This window comes from Oncorhynchus mykiss, chromosome 5, assembly GCF_013265735.2.
Source record: "Oncorhynchus mykiss isolate Arlee chromosome 5, USDA_OmykA_1.1, whole genome shotgun sequence".
Classification (NCBI taxonomy): Eukaryota; Metazoa; Chordata; class Actinopteri; order Salmoniformes; family Salmonidae; genus Oncorhynchus; species Oncorhynchus mykiss.
In genome coordinates, this window is record NC_048569.1 from 40408760 (window position 1) to 40426592 (window position 17833).

Genomic DNA, 17833 nt, shown 5'->3' on the forward strand with positions numbered 1-17833 from the left:
CTCCCATCTGCTTGACAAATTTGACTATACAAAACAGGGAGTTTGAATGAGGATACAGCAGTTTCCGGAGGTGTGTGGGTGGAATTTGTGTCTGAGCACACACACACACACACACACACACACACACACACACACACCTAAACACAGGGGCGGGGGGGGGGGAGCGATAGCGAGGCTGTGGTTCTGGGACTTATCGCATCTTTAGGGTCGTTCAGCGAAATGGGTGCCTTTTGTGTCCCTTTGGTATTTTCAGTACGTTGTCCACCAATTTTGAATTTTAAAAACCTGTTATGTTCAATAAAGTGTCCTTTTAATATAGACCACATGGATAATTCAATAAATCTGATTTCTTTTTTATGAATAAAGACTTGCTAAATAGCCAAAATGCAGTATTATGACATGTCCCTCTTTGCACTCCCTGTGACTACCAGGAAGATTTTAACCCACTTAACCCTATCAGTTTTCACCATCATTGCAAAGCGCTAGTTATTTTGTTGCTTTGACAGTCATTTCTGAAAATTATTTAATGTGATTAATGATTGATAAAAAAAAAAACAATAACATGTACCTCATTTTAAGGTCAAACCTGTTACATGAACTGAACTCTCATTTTAATATGGTGAGACATAATTATCATTTTTTATTATTTAAAATGAATGCAAAACAGGGGTTCCCAAACGTCTTTGGCCCATGACCCCATTTTGATATCTGAAAATTCCCGCGAACCCAACCATGTGAAATAATGTATGTAATTAACAGCCAAAGTTAACATTTTGTTATTTGGGACTATGGCAGTCAATTGAAAAACATTCTAGCAGTATTTCTGATGGTCTTCTCAACTCACCATCACATACTTTTAATAATGTGGGGCTATGACAGTCAATTTCAAATGAGTCTGACATAAGAGACATTATCTCACTGCCACTAATGAGGTGGGTGTGCTTGATGCATGTCGAGTCAGAGCTTCTCAAAGTCAGGGGGCGTGGTTGATAATGCGCACCTCCTTTCTGCTCACATCCAACCTGGATCGATATTAGGTTTTAATGCAGACGAGAGCACTGCATCCAGATTCACACAGATATGAGCTGGCTAAGGGTAGCCTACCATGAGTTTTATGGTGCTTTCAAGACAACTGGGAACTCTGAAAAATATGAGGTCAAATCATGATGTCAGTGATCTTTAGGTCAGAAAATCGGAGCTCTAGAAAGAGGCCTGAGTTCCCAAGTTGGAATTTCGAGTTGGATGACCGTTCAAAATTATTTTTCCCAGTCGGGGCTCTTTTCTTTCCGAGTTCCCAGTTGTTTTGAACTCAATGGTGTAGCTGTAGAACATTTTGAGGATCTGAAGGGCGCATGCCTAATCTTTTCAGTCTCCTGAGGGGGAAGAGGTGGTGTCATGCCGTCTTCATGACTGTGTTGGTGTGTGTGGACTAGAGGTCTAGTCTGGACCATGATAATTCCTTTGTGATATGGTCACCAAGAAACTTGAAGCTCTCGACCCGCTCCACTAAAGCACCATCAATCTGATGGGGGTGTGCTTGTCCCTTAGTCCACGATCAGCTCCTTTTTCTTGCTGAAGTTGAGGAAGAGGTTGTTGTCTTGGCACCACACTGCCAGGTCTCTGAATTCCTACCTATAGGCTTTCTCATTGTCGTCGGTGATCAGGCCTACCACTGATGTCGTCAGCAAACATAATTATGGTGTTGGAGACGTGCACGGCCACACAGTCGTGGGTGTGCAGAGAGTACAGGAGCGGACTAAGCACGCACCCCTGAGGGGCCCCATTGTTGAGGGTCAGCATGAGGGATGTGCAGTTCCCTAGCCTCACCACCTGGGGGCAGCCCGTCAGCAAGTCCAGGATCCAGTTGCAGAAAGAGGTGTTCAGACCCAGGGTCCTGATCTTAGTGATGAGCTTGGAGGGCACAATGGTGTTGAACGCTGAGCTATAGTCAATGAACCGCATTCTCACATAGGTGTTCCTTTTGTCCAGGTGTGGGGTGCAATAGAGATTGTGTCATCTGTAGATCTGTTGGGGTGATATGCGAATTGGAGTGGGTCCAGGGTTTCTGGGATGATGGTGTTGATGTAAGACATGACCAGCCTTTCAAAACATTTTGGCTACAGATGTGAGTGCAATGGGGCGTTACCTTGGCGTTATTGGGCACAGGGACTATGATGGTCTGCTGGAAACATGTAAATATTACAAACTGGGTCAGGGAGAGGTTGAAAATGTCAGTGAAGACACTTGCCAGCTGGTCAGCGCATGTTCTGAGTATGCCCCTGTGGCCTTGTGAATGATAACCTGTTTAAAGGTCTTACTCACATCGGCTACGGCGAGCGAGATCACAGTCATCCGGAACATCTGGTGCTCTGATGCATGGTTCAGTGTTGCTTGCCTCAAAGCGAGCATAGAAAGCACTTAGCTTGTCTGGTAGGCTTGTGGCACTGGGCAGCTCGCGACTGGGCTTTATTTTGTAATCTGTGATAGTTTGCAAGCCATGCAACAACTGAGAAGAGTCAGAGCCGGCGTAGTAGGATTTGATCTTAGTCCTGTATTGACGTTTTGACTGATGGTTTGATGGCTAGTTGGAGGTTGTACTGGGATTTCTCATAAGCATCTGCCGCTCCTAGAAAGCGACAGCTCTAGCTTTTAGCTCAGTGCGGATGTTGCCTGTAATCCATGGCTTCTGGTTGGGATATGTACATACGGTCACTGTGTGGACGACGTTGTTGATACACTTATTAATGAAGCCGGTGACTGATGTGGTAAACTCCTCAATGTTATCAGATGAATCCCGGAACACGTTCCAGTCTGTTCTAGCAAAACAGTCCTGTAGCTTAGCATCCGCTTCATCTGACCACTTCTGTATTGAGCAAGTCACTGGTACTTCCTGTTTTGAGTTTTTGCTTGTAAGCAGGAATCAGAAGGATAGAGTTATGGTCAGATTTGCCAAATTAGAGGCGAGGGAGAGTTTTGTTTGCGTTTCTGTGTGTGGAGTAAAAATGAGGTAAAACGGATTTCAGTTTCCCTGCATTAAAATCACTGGCCACTAGGAGCGCCACCTCTGTATGTGCATTTTCTTGGTTGCTTATGCCCCTATGCAACTCATTGAGTGCGGTCTTAATGCCAGCCTTGGTTTGTGGCGGTAAATAGACAGCTACGTAAAAATATAGTTTTTTTTTACCCTCTTGGTAAATAGTATGGTCTCCAGCTTATCATGAGGTATTGTAACACAGGTGAGGAGAACCTTGAGACTTCCTTAACATTAGAAATCATGCACCAGCTGTTGTTAAGAGACACACACCTCCCCCTTAACCTTACCAGAAGCTGCTGTTCGGTCTTGCTGATGCACAGAAAAACAGCTAGATGTACAGTATATTATCCTTGTACTTGTTCAGCCACGACTCCGAGAAACATAGGACATTGCCGTTCTTCAAGTCCCATTGATAGAACAGTCTCAAATGGAGTTTCTTGTTTGTTCTGTAGTGATTGTATGTTCGCCAAAAGAACAGAGTGTAGAGGAGGTTAATTTACTTGCCGACACAGTCTCGTCAGCGTGCCCGCTTGTCGGCCTTCGAGTCCCGGGGATTAGGGCCTGGTCTGGTGCGCTGCTGACCCGTTGAAGTAGAAATCTTCATCCAAATCAAGGTTAGTGATTGCTGTTCTGATGTCCAGAACCTCATTTCGGTCATATGAAATGATGGAGGAAATATTATGTACAAAAAAAGTTGCACATCTCAAAAGGCACCGAGTTGGTGGAATGACCCAGTAGCAATAGTGACTACCCATTAGCCATCAGCTTCCCTGTGATCTGAGACCTATTTAGATAGATGCTGTCCACCACTCCTAAATATAAAAACAATTATTTGATTAAGCAACGGAAATACAACGTAAGGTTTTATTGATTGAGATACTGTAGCTTGCTTTTGTGGTCTGTCATAGATGTAAATATTAACATTGTGAAAACGTTTATATTTTCTATTTCTGGACATGATCAATTAACTCAGCCACTTACATTGGCAATGATTCCAGGATGAATTTCTCATAACGGTCATTATATGTTAGGAAACCCTCACTTTGAATAAATAGCCTGAGCACAATTGATCTGTTTATTTATTTAACCAGGTAAGTTGACTAAGAACACGTTCTCATTTACAGCAACGACCTGGAGAATAGTTACAGGGGATGAATGAGCCAATTATAAGCTGGGGATGATTAGGTGACCGTGATGGCATGAGCGACAGCTTTGGAATTTAGCCAGGACACCGGAGTTAACACCCCTACTCTCACGATAAGTGCCATGGGATCTTTAATGACCTCAGAGAGTCAGGACACCCGTTTAACATCCCATCCAAAAGACAGCACCCTACACAGGGAAATGTCCCCAATCACTGCCCTTGGGATAATTTTTAGACCTGACGAAAGAGTGCCTTCTATCAGCGCTCCAACCACTTTCAGCAGCATCTGGTCTCCCATCCAGGGACTGACCAGGACCAACCCTGCTTAGCTTCAGATGCAAGCCAGCAAAGGGATGCAGGGTGGTATGCTGCTGGCTATCTGTGGTGCTTGTAACTGTTGTAACAGCCAGCAGAAACATGCAGGCCATTGGGTTTAACTGGAGAGGATAGAAGGGAACAAGAGAGACTGCTCCTCAGGACTAACTGACTAATTAGGAAAAGATTACTCAGCCCAACTGAGCCTGCGGTTTTCTTATTCTGTCTGCACTGCCTGGCATCTGTGGGCAGAACCCAACTGGCATGTCTCAGGCTGAGCAATATGGCTATAGGGGAAAAGCTATACAAGACTATAGTCCCTAGACAAAATTACTCATTATTCGAAGAGTTTAGTTAAAAAACACAATGTCCACCAATTTGTATTTTTTCCATCAGAAATGATTGCTTATGGGTACTTTCATGTGTGTGTGTTATTGCTCTCAGATTTTTCATTCATAGATTTTAGATATGTATTAAAATGGATTTAGTTGCAAACTGCTATATATCCATTGTTCAGCTGGAATGGAAAGTTCATGTCCTGTATATTTGACTGTGATAGGTGGTTGTCTCACCTAGCGATCTTAAGATAAATGTTCTAACGAACTGTAAGTCGCTCTGGATAAGACCATCTGCTAAATGGCAAAAATGGCAAATGTAAATATTTTACATACAGATCTCATATTACTATATTGATCATTTTTTTAAATGTAGTTATTTGTCACATTTGACTGTGTAAAACCTAGTAGTACTACTTATTTATCTGAGAGTGAGGCGGACATAGCTATTTGCTAAAATATGATTATTTGTCTGTCATTGAACAACCCCATGCCAAGATAACATGCTGACCAGACACGTCGCGTGCGCGAGCATCGCAAAATAAATGTAGAAATCCACGTTATTCAATTATTGCACCCACACTGCTCGCACGCGCCAACGAGCGTCTGGGATGCCAAGGGCTAAAATAGAACTCCTTTCTATTTCTGATGCAGATCGTGCTGAATGTCCTGCCTCTTCCATCTCCTCATTGGTTTATAGAAGCAGGTACCCACGTGCCATCTCCTCATTGGTTATACCCACGTGGGTGATTGAAAGATGAAATGTTTTGCCTTGTCGTGGTAAAAGTGTAGATGCCAATCACCATATAAGTTCAAAGATGAAAAGGCCTGGAAGGAGGAGAGATGACTAGAAATGATTCGGTTGACCATTTTATGTGTGGATTAATTGTCGGAGTAGATGACCTTGTGCATTTCAGGTAAAATAACAACTCAATGTTTATATTCCAGTACAAATTAGCTAGCAACAGCAAGCTAGCTAAAATGGGCAAATTAGCTAGCAAGTGCAAGCTAACTAGCTAAATTGCCATTCATGTTAAATACTTTTCGACCTGTCCACAAATTAATGTATTTGGTTTAGAGTTTGTTTTGATATTGTAACCTGCGTGTCGTGATCCCGTTTAGTGTAGGGGGGGACAAAATAAATGTATGCACGAGGGCGCACGCACGCAGCCGGTTTGGGTTCCGTGTAAGGTGATGAAAAAACACACCAATCTCTTTGATAAGTTCTTTACACAATAAAAGGTCATTTACCAACATTTCTAAAATGAATATATAGCATTTTGGAATGAAACTGTTCATTTATTCTGTATTGAGCAGAGTAGTGAACTCATGACCTCTTCAACTGTTGCGATTCGATCCACCTTTGTACACCAAATGAAATGGACCCTGCTCTGAGTCTGAGCTGGTTCCATCCAGAGTGAAAGGTCTCTGGCTTGCCTTTACGGGGTGTAGAAGCACAATGTTTGCCTTCCTATCCTGCTCTTACACTAATCTCATGGTCCCAGCCGCATAAAAGATGTCCTTTTAAACCAGCGAGTTGCGGATTCCATTTCCGCTCGTTACTGTGCATTGCACGTACCTCAACAACTCAAAGCCTGTATGACTGCACGGTACATAAAGAGAAGGAAATTGTCAAGTCACATAACATCCACAATGGAGTTGGAGCTGCAGATTCCAAAGTCCCAACCTCAATAAGCTAACAAGCACTGAGGTTAGGGTGAACTTTCCATGCCTGGACTGAAGTCTGCTGCCCAACCAATATACTATTTTACAGATCCAGCACCAGAAAACAGGTGAGAAGTCCACAGACGGGTTGAGGTTATTGACACAGTAACTAGGTCATTGATTAACTCAACAGATGTTCCAAAAACACCACTGTCGTTTAACGTCATACTCTACACGTGTCATATTAACTTTTTCTTCACTTAGAAATGGAAAAAGCAGCTGGCACGTACACTGTAGCCGTCTACATTACATTCACGTGGTTGGGTATCTTTCAAATCTACTTCCTCATGTATCTCATAGCCTGACATCGTGAATGATTTTATCCAAAGCCCTGCTACATGTTTTGCCATGATGAGAGGGGCAGCCCGTCTATGATCCAAACAAAACTCAGAGGGATTTCCACAGGAGCAAATTTAATTGAATGGATCTCCTGGCCTTTTTGAAATGGTTCTTGGTCTACCCCCCCACCTCCCTGCTCCCTCAGCCCAGGCCAGTAATCCCAGGAGAAATCAAGCTGTCTGGAGTTACAATCGAATCTAAAAGCCTGGGACAAATGACACACTGTGTGACAAAAACATACATAACACATATGCAACCTGTCCACATGATGCACACATGCAACCTGCCCACCCATCACTATGTCTGCCCCATATAAACATATAGAAACACACACTTATACCAAAACACCACATACACATTCATAAAAACACACCACTTTCAGTTGATGCTTAAATACGGGATTAAAATGGTTTATGGAGAAAAGGTTTAGAGTGCAGGGTACAGAGAGATTTGTGAGTGGTTTCCATGAACCTGAGAAAGGGGGGTGGGAGAAAGAGAGAGGTACAGACGGAGAGAGAGTGGATGAACTGAGGCAGACGAACATACTGGTGTAGTCAGGGAGGGACACACAGCTGCCCTGAGAGGAGAAAGCAGAGAGAGAAGAGCGAGGGAGTGGGATGTAATTCCCATGGCTTCAACGGGTGACTCATACCCTGCACAGCATGCAAAGTGATGGATGTTTATCATTCCAATGAGGGAGGGAGGGGGCAAGGAGTGTGTGAGAGGAGGAAAATTAAGCTTCACTTGGGAGTAGTCTGTGTTTGGGAGGATGTGGAGGGAGGGAACCCAGCCTGTGTTGTGTGCCTGCCTAGGCGTCCTCTCCTGGGGTGTGATGTGATGGGGACCGGCGGATGGAGGGTGGTGGAGTATAATGACGTCAAACAGAACAGAGGAGGGCCACACACACACTAACACACACATCCAATGACAGCCACATCCAGCGGTCTCTGCACCCACTTAATATACCTTTCCCTTGTTGCCATGACGGCTGAGATTCATTGCAGCTCCCTCGCTGCATGCATACGTGGCGCTGGGAGCCATGGCGATAGCAGGACAAATTCCATTCTGACACTTCTGACCACTGTGCACATGTTGTCACACTCGCCTGGGTGTTCTGTCAGTGAATATCCTCCTTCTGCGCACACACACACACACATCTATGCCACCTCTTTCTCTCGTCCTCTCTGCTCTGAAACATTCAAGGCCTTCTATTCATTATTCAGCTGGTACCGCAATGCAACACTGCCAGTGCGCCTGACACCTCAGGATGCTCACAGGATATTCTTATTTACTATTTGTCCTGTTATGCTGTCTTATTGTAACCCAGACACTACTACGATGTCTGTACCTATCTAGCCTTGTTGTATAGTAGCAGAGTGCAGTCGGTCTGTCCATCTCCTATGTGCCCTGCAGCCCAGGATGTTGTGTTCATTTTTACATCAACACGTCCGCCCTGTGTCACCTCATCTCCACCCTCCACCTTACCAAAGCCATTCAGACAAAATCGACATGCAAATACCTGAGCGCTCTGAAAGGTTTTGTGTTAAACTATGCAAATTATACACTTTTACCTCAGAGAGAGAGAGAGAGAGAGAACAAAGATTCTACAGTAGGCTATGACGCTATATACAGGTAACTGCCAAAATAATGGAAACAATTGAGTAAATGAGGGATGCAAAGTGTATTGAAAGCAGGTGCTTCCACACAGATGTGGCTCCTGAGTTAATTAGCATGCTATCATGCTTAGGGTTATGTATAAAGACCCAATTGATTCTGGAGCGGCACCTGAGACAGCATTTTTCACCACCATCAATGAAACACCAAATGATGGAATTTATTGTGAAAGAATGGTGTTGCATCCCTCCAGTAGAGTTCCAGACACTTGTAGAATATACCAAGGCGCATTGGAGCTGTTCTGGCTCATGGTGGCCCAACGCCCTATTAAAACAATTTATGTTGGTGTTCCCTTTATTTTGTAAGTTACATGTATGTAGGGAACCACTAACCTCTGTAAGATGAATGACAACGACATGTTCTCTGAATTGAAAGTGTTATTGTGGCCTTTGACAGATTTGAAGACTAATTAATGATGACACTTGAGTGAGAATGGGGCATTAGGAACTGGAACTCTCCAGAGACATTGAACCTTAATCAGACTGTAGTGACAATGACACCAGAACAAAGATTCAGGAAATCACTTTGTGGACACTCAATGTGGTGCCTTCATCTATTCCTTCAGATCTGTCTGAGGAATTCAATTATGCTTCCTTCTTTTAAAGCCGTGACTTCCTCCGTGAATGTCTTGGTTACTAATGCTTGATCAAAACCACTCAGAGAGAGACAAAGTAGAGTGGACATGGAGGATAGATCTCCAGTAGATATCTGACAGAAATAGAACATATAGAGTGAGAGAAGAAAGAAAAGAGAGTGATTTTCCAGCATGACAAGAAATTGAAACAGTTCATTATTAATGATGTCGGTGAAAAAAGAATTTGGGGCTGATTATAATGGGATTTTTTCTGATAGGGAGAGCAACCATGCTGCAATTATAGGAGAAGAAACCAAAAACAATTTGAAACACTCAATAGGGTTTCTGGCACAACACTCCATTACTGAGGCTCATCAGCCAGGAAGAGGCGAAGCGAGAGCGATAACTGGGCCCAAAATCTGTCTTCTCCAGCAGGGGATGTTTTTCTTCGCTCACCAAGTGAGGAGTTTTGTATAGAGGTCAATGAGAGAATGTTGAATTTAGTTAACAAAAAATGTCTTATCACTAGTTACCTGGTCTAGCCTCGTCATCACTAGTTACCACAGCCACAAAGTCATAATCCCTGCCTATTTACTACATTTATCTTCTTAAATGTTGATTTTAAACCTATCCTTAACCACACTGCTAACGCTACGCCTAACTCTAACCTTAAATTAAAACCAAAAAGCAAAAAATACAATGAAAATTATACTTTTTCTGTTCACTAAAGTAGTGCACTGGGTCTTTACTAATCCTGTATCAGCCACTGACTGATATAACCATCTGAAGAGCCCCCCCCACCCCCTTCACAGTGGAAGTGAGGGATAGCCTACTGATGAGGTGTGAATGTTCTAGAAGACATCTGCCATGGACCAGAACAGTGAAACTACTGATTGCGTGAAACTGAGAAAATCTGCATACCCTGCTTTCAACACTCTGATCCTGTTGCTAAAAACAAGTTTGGGCAAATATCATTGGTCATATCCTGCAGGATCCTGTAACGGCTGTGTGAGCAAACAAGAGAGGTATCCTGGCCCTCTGGCACCCAGTTGAGAGAAAGGGATTGGGGGAGGGAAAGCATCGTCTGTACCAGAGGAGGCTGGTGAGGGGAGCTATAGGAGGACAGGCCCATTGTACTGGAATGGAATCAATGGAATGGTATCAAACATGTGGAAACTCTGTTCTGTTAATTCCATTCCAGCCATTACAATGAGCACATCCTCGTATAGCTCCTCCCACCAGCCTGTACTGGTCGGTACCCTATCTACAAAGGTATATTACTTAGAATCTAAATCAAGAATGGCAACGGCATATAACACATTCATAACATTTGACCAATTTCTCTTCATATGAAGGAATATAAAATAATAAATGATTAAATAGCCTAGGCATGGTAGCCTATATATAATTACAGAAGATTTTGACTATCGTGGGAAAAGAAGTAGACTACTGCATTTTGCATTCATTCAGCAGAGAGTCAACACAATTTTCGAGGTTTGGCAGCGGTAATTTCATCTTCTGTCGGCTTTGATTGTTGACTTTTCATGAATGAAGAGAAAGGAGAGAATGGTTAATGAATGGTGCTAGCGGGTGACGTCACCTCCAGCGTGACGCCACCACCCATTCATAAAACGGATAGAGGTGACTGCTCGTGATAGTAATGCTCTCAGAAGAATAACAGCACAACATTGCGCAGGAGCTGCTCAGGATTAACGCACATCCAGCACTCTCTTCGTGTTCTTCAACACGAAAAACACGTTTTTTTCTTCATTATGGGGGAAAATATGGTTATCATGGATGAACTTTGCGAAATGGATTGCAACGTTTTGAAAAGGTTGTTGAAGGACGACAGTGCGAAATGTCTGGTGCTGGACTGCAGATCATTCCTGGCGTTTAGCGCTGGACACATTCGGAGTGCAGTGAATATCCGCTGTAACACAATCGTGAGAAGGCGAGCAAAGGGCTCCGTGAGTTTAGACCAGATTCTATCCGGTGACGAAGAGGTCAAAGCCCGGCTGAAATCAGGACTGTACTCCGCTGTGATCCTCTACGACGAGAGGACGCCCGACATAGACACGGTTAAAGACGATAGCACAATCACTCTGGTGCTCAATGCATTATACAGAGACACGTTTGGAACTGAAATATATCTACTCAAAGGTAAAATGATCACAATGCACTTAAGGTTATCAGAATTTAAAAACATGCCCAATGCTGACTTTGTTTACAAATATAAATAACAACAATTAAATATCACATCTGTCTCATTATATCTGACAAGTGTGTTATTACCATGTTATCATATTGTCTCAATCAGTTTAAAATGGTAGGGTACATGTACTGCCGTTTTGTATTGCTGCACAATTCAACCCACAATGGGCATTAGGCTCTAACAATGATGTAATGCGTAGAGAGCCACATCTGGGTGCACGAGGATGTGCCGCAGTGAGTATCTTGTGATCCTCAACAATTGGTTCATCGTCAAGATTTCGCATAACATTTTTATTTGATAATAGTTATTATTGTAAATGGCTCATTATCGCAATGTCATTATCCAAAATAGATTTAAATGACGCACACGCATTGAAGCGTGAAGTGTTGGCAGAAAATCACACGAGAGTATTTCTCAATAAATTATTGGAAGTTAATGGGGAAATGCAAAAACATTTAATCTATTCGAGTATTTAATAGGTTTTCAAATGTAATTAAGGCCTTAACCGTTAGGCATAGGCCTACCCAAATTATAAATGACATTATAAGAAATTGAAATTCTAATTATGATTGTGTTCTATAATGTTTTATGTAATTATTCAGAAATATTTTATTTGGTTGTTATTGAAAAAATGTATGATCTGTAGCCCTATCAAGCTAGGTAGGCCTAATTTGTAAATTATACAGTCGTTTTTTAACGCACACGGTGCGCTATTTTGTTGTGTTGAGAGTGTGGCCTGTGATTGGAATATCCCGATGTCTAACGGTAATCTCTTTTCACAGGGGGCTATGACACATTTTTCACGGAGTATCCCGAGTTCTGTTTGAAGACCAAAACGTTATCTTCGTTCTCTACGCAGTCCAGTTTGGACTCCTGTTCTTCCTGTGGAACTCCACAGACGTTGCACCATGACCAGGTAAAGAAGGGTGCCTGTTTATCTCGGTGACCGAGTTTGACTGAATATGTGCCATTGAGTGAAATACTAGGGGACTCGTCAATTTTGTCCATCCACTGGTTTCCGGGCTCGATAAGAGCACCAGTTATGCTTCCGTTTTTTCTCTCCCTGCCGGAATGGGTCTACCACCCATTCCGGCCTGTGTGACGAACAGTGACCCGGCCGACCTTCCCTATGCACATTTGTTTCACATAGCCCTTATCGATCATTTCTGCCGTTTGAAGCGGGACCATATCAGCAATGACATAACAGTTTTACATAGCCCTTATCGATCATTTCTGCCGTTTGAAGCGGGACCATATCAGCAATGACATAACAGTTTTACATAGCCCTTATCGATCATTTCTGCCGTTTGAAGCGGGCTCATATCAGCAATGACATAACAGGGCCCAAATCAATAAGCTGTCCGGAGATAAATAACTTGCTGGAGTTCAAATCATTGCCATTGGTGATTGGCCAAGATTTTATATGACCACATGTCAGACCCTATTACTGCTACCTTTGTATTAAAATCATTCACACTGTAAATTGTATTTATCAGAACCTTTTAATTTATTGTTAATAGCAAATTGTTAATAGGCCCCTTCTCCAGTCCTATTTATTGTGTTAATTTGTGATGTTTGAAAGAGACATTCTGACTGTAAAATATCCTCTATTCTCTCTTGGCTCTGTATTAATGCCCACTTTTGTCTTATCTATGTTCCAGGCTGGTCCAGTGGAGATTCTTCCCTTCCTGTACCTTGGCAGTGCCTTCCATGCCTCCAAAAAGGACATGCTGGACGGCATGGGCATCTCAGCCTTGCTCAACGTGTCCTCTAACTGTCCCAACCACTTCGAGGGGGTCTACCAGTACAAGTGCATTCCTGTGGAGGACAACCATAAAGAGGACATCAGCTCCTGGTTTATAGAAGCCATTGAGTTTATCGGTAAGTTTCAATCTCTTAGAAGAATACATGGGACCTGTCCCGAATGACACCCTGTTCCCTACAGTGCACTTCTTTTGGCCCGAGACAAGGTAGTGCACTATAAAGGGAATAAGGTGCCATTTGGGACACAGACTAATGCCGCTTAATCATCATCATCATGAGCAGAAGGAGAATTACATGGTCCATGATGGTCCCTGTAGGACCCAGCTGCCGCATAGCCCAGTAGAATGTTAATTTGGTCATGTGATTGAAGGTTGTCTTCTTGCAGGGACGAGATTGTTACTTTAATTGATGGCTCTTCAGGAACATGTTGTACAGATTGCTCCTTTGGTAATTAATGCTAGTGTAGTGTATGAGTAATGGTTGGCAGTATCTTTCAAACCTGGGTGACGTAATGCATTTGACAGAACATTTTCATTTCATGCTAGGTAATAGCCTATCTGACGGGAGAGCATTTTAGAATAAATAATTGGTTATAAATAGAGAGTAAATCATGTGCTCATGCAGAATCTCAGTGTGTGTGTTGCCCATGCTCAAAATGCTTTGTTGATATGGGCGACGGAGGAAGAGGAGTGCTGAGCTATAGTTATTGCGGTACTCCAATGGTTAGGGATTACCATGAGGGAGGATAGGAGGGCGTAGCTCCTAGAGGTTCCATCTTGGTAGAATACACACACACACACACACACACACACACACACACACACACACACATGAAAGCCTCTGCACTGTTCTGTGGAGAACCCAGTAGGCTTGAAGGTGTGTGTGTGTGTGTGTGTGTATAAGCGTGTATGGACTTGAATGCGTCAGAGCTAGCTGCTTAGGGAGTCTGACTCATCCACTGTTCTTGGGTGCGCCGCCTCGTTAGTTGGAGTTACCTGTGTGTGTGTGTGTGTACGCGAGAGAACGACTGCACTTGTATAGAAGTGAATACTACATTTCTATGTTTTAATGAGTATTTATGAAATTCTATCTATGTGGAAATATGTGTGTATTACTACTCAAAATGGCCTCCCTGTGATGAGGGCATATCCCCTGTTGCTGCTATTTCTCATGGTGAGAAATGTTTATGTATGGAAAGGGCTGCTGTAGGTGTCTGGATGCAGGATATACTGGAAACTGTATATAAAATAAAGGAAACACCAACATAGTGTCTTAATAGGGCGTTGGGTCAACACGAGCCACCAGAACGGCTTCAATGCACCGTGGCATATATTCTACAAGTGTCTGGAACTCTATTGGAGGGATGTGACACCATTCTTCCACAATAAATTCCATCATTTGGTGTTTTTTTGATGGCGATGGAAAAACGCTGTATCAGGCGGCGCTCCAGAATCTCCCATAAGTGTTCACTTGGGTTGAGATCTGGAGACTGACACGCACATGCAAGCGTCCACACCCTAAACCCCTAACCCTAATTGTAAACCCTAACCCCTAAGCTTAAAATAGCCTTTTTCCTTTGAAACCCTCTTTCAAAGTCACCCATATCTGTTCTTCTAGCCATCGTAGCCAAAATAATGGGCAATTGGGCGTTTTTATACGTGACCCTAAGCATGATGGGATGTTTTAATTGCTTAATTAACTCAGGAACCACACCTGTTTGGAAGCACCTGCTTTCAATATATTTTGAATACCTCATTTACTCAAGTGTTTCCTTTATTTTGACTGTTACCTGTACATTTGCATGTCTTTTCTCTTGGGTGCAGAGTGTTGCTGTTTGTGTTTTATAGTGCTACAGATTAATATATTGCTTATGAGACACTGAGGTGTAAGAGGCTGGTGTCTGCTTTTGTGGGGGGTCTCTATCATCAAAGCTTATGGACCATGGCAACAGATCATCCTGAGCACTATGTATTACCTATCCTGTACATATTAATATCCTGGAGTCAGTTCTGAACCCCCTATCTCTTTGTCTTTCTTCAGACTCTGTGAAAGACTCTAACGGGCGTGTGCTGGTGCACTGCCAGGCGGGCATCTCTCGCTCTGCCACCATCTGCCTGGCATACCTGATGAAGAAGAAGCGTGTTCGCCTGGACGAAGCCTTTGAGTTCGTCAAGCAGCGCCGCAGTATCATCTCCCCTAATTTCAGCTTCATGGGTCAGCTGCTGCAGTTTGAGTCCCAGGTGCTGGCTACGTCATGTGCGGTGGAGGCCGCCAGCCCCTCGGCAGCCAGCCTGGGCCCCAAGTCTTCCTCCACCCCCACCTCACCCTTCATATTCAGCTTCCCCGTCTCCGTGGTAGCACATGGCCAGCCCAGCAGCCTGGCCTACCTGCACAGTCCAATCACAACCTCGCCCAGCTGCTGATGCCCTGCCCCCACAGACAGACATCAACACTGAACTGACCCAGGGGGCTCCTGTCAGCCCCATTTCTCTCACTATCCAGGGCAGGGAGAGAGAGAGAGAGTTTCTCTTCTCCTAACTTGGTGTAAGCTGAAAGGTCCATTGACAATGAAAAACTGAGGGTGCCTATGCTGCTGCCTGACTCAAAAAAACTGTATAGAATATGACACACACACACTCATTCATCACTATTTGGTGAACATTAAATAAGCTTTTTCTGAAAACAGGCTCAAGGAGATATGCAGTTCCTGTGGTTTAGTGCGAAGGACGTGGCGGCAGACTTCTAAGTTGCAGTCCGTCTCTTTCATTTCCTGTGGAGTTTTCCAAAGCCTCTCCAGTCCTGCTGAGAGGGGTGAATGGCCATGAGCAGAGATGCAGAGAAAAGGAAAGAGCAAAGAGGGGAGGAGGGGGAAAGAGAGAGAAAGAGAGAGAAAGTGCGCTCAGTCATTTAGTCGCTTCCTGACGGAGAGCAGGAGGCCCTTCAGTTGTGACAGGTGCTCTACTAACGTCCTGTCCGGCTTCCTGTCCTCGACATCCCCATCCTATCTCCCATGTGCCCCCCTCCTCTCCTGGAGCAGGACTGCTGATGAATGAGAGAATAAAAGCGTCCCCCATGCGGAGGTGGAGAGGCCGTTGAGATAAAGAGACAAGCTTTCTGAGACGGTGCCAAATGAACGCCTGAGCCTCTGCTACATAGCCCCTGCTAATAGGCTCGGTCGGATGGACAGATAGGCTTTTGAGGAGAAAGTTTGTTTTTTTCTGTTTGTTGGTCAGTGCCTTGTTCAGAAAAGGTATAGGATGTTTTTTCCGGCGCTTTGGATGTGCTCAAGTGCCCCAGCGCCTTTCCTTTTCAAACAGACTGAGGCAGATAAGCTGGGAAATCACTAAACAACAACGTTTCAAGTCAACACTGCAATACAGACAATGTAATCCCATCCGTTCCTCTCCCCCAAGTAGAGCAATAATCCGTTTCTCTCTTTTCCCAGTTGCCACCAAAGCACTACATTGTGTTGTGTATTTCTGATCATGTTTTTTAGCTTCATATGTATATTCACTCATCGATACAGACCAGATATTTCAGAAGTGTTTTTTTTGCCTTACCAATAATTATTTTTTATAATTCTCAAGATAAGAATGTGTTGTTTTTCATCCTTTCATCCATATTGTCTGTTACATAGGTACTATTTCTGTCCAGACAATAGATGTTGATTGTTGATTGGTCTAATGCTTGTTGAAAGACGGAGGCTTAATTGGGAACTGACCTATGAACCTGACTTGTCTTTTTTGTCTTGTCACTGTCACTCCACCAATGTCTAGTAGATCCAGTCTACTTTCTAATTGGGATGATTTCCCAGCTACGCACAAACACCCCTAAGAAACAGACACTGGGATATCAGACATCACTGGGAAAAGATAAGGTAGAAAACTGCTTGTGTGTGCTGCCACTGGTCTGACTCCTGAGAAATGGTTCATTGTTTTCCTTTTCATGTTAAACAGACAGTTCTCTGAGCGTTTGAGACAAAATATTGCCTGGAAGCATTGGCCTAGGTGACGATCAGAGCCAGGAGCAAAGGCTTCTGGGGAAACCGGATTTAATTCCCTCCTCTTTTTTGAAGAATGTTGGCACCTTTTATAGAGCACTTTTAAGTGATGCAATACTGTATTATTTAATTGGTTTGCACATTATTGTTATACCAGGTGGTAACTGATTACTTTTCATACACTCATTATGTTGTTTTCTTCTTGAGCAAGGGTATGTAAATGATATGAAGATGAGAGGCGCTCTCTGGTCCACAATCATTGAATAATGCAATACTTTTTACCTGTGTCAAGTGAAATGCTGTCGTCTCCTTATGGCAGTATCATTCATCAATTTAACATTTTTTAAAAACTTTTTTGGTTCAATTGTAAATGCTTTATTTATTTCTAAAATTCCATTGTTAAATACAACATTGTTCATAAAAAAAAAAAGAATCTGTGTCTTATTTGCACGAAACATCACACATGGTGTCTGGGAGGACTATATAGTGGTGGTATTTTTCATATTCATGAACACTTTATTACACAAACACCTTGGTCATAAACAGGCAGATGACTCATATTCAAATACAACCTTTAATGTAAACATTTTTGGTAGTTCTAATCACCAGATCATAATTGCAAGCACAGGTAATGTATCAAAATAATCAAAGGCATCTTACCAATCACCTCACAAGGAAAAGGCTGGTGTTTAGATGTAGCCAGCATTAGACTATGCA

At 43.2% G+C, this 17833-nt stretch overlaps 1 protein-coding gene across 1 annotated transcript; it reads left to right on the forward strand.

Annotated features, from left to right (window-relative positions):
* The first annotated feature begins 10773 nt into the window (after positions 1-10773).
* On the forward strand, positions 10774-17532 carry LOC110523806 (dual specificity protein phosphatase 4). The gene is made up of 4 exons (XM_021602838.2): positions 10774-11300; positions 12135-12268; positions 13014-13233; positions 15157-17532. The coding sequence occupies exons 1-4, from the start codon at positions 10913-10915 to the stop codon at positions 15537-15539; spliced, it is 1125 nt and encodes a 374-aa protein (XP_021458513.1). The 5' UTR covers positions 10774-10912; the 3' UTR covers positions 15540-17532.
* The last annotated feature ends 301 nt before the right edge of the window (positions 17533-17833 follow it).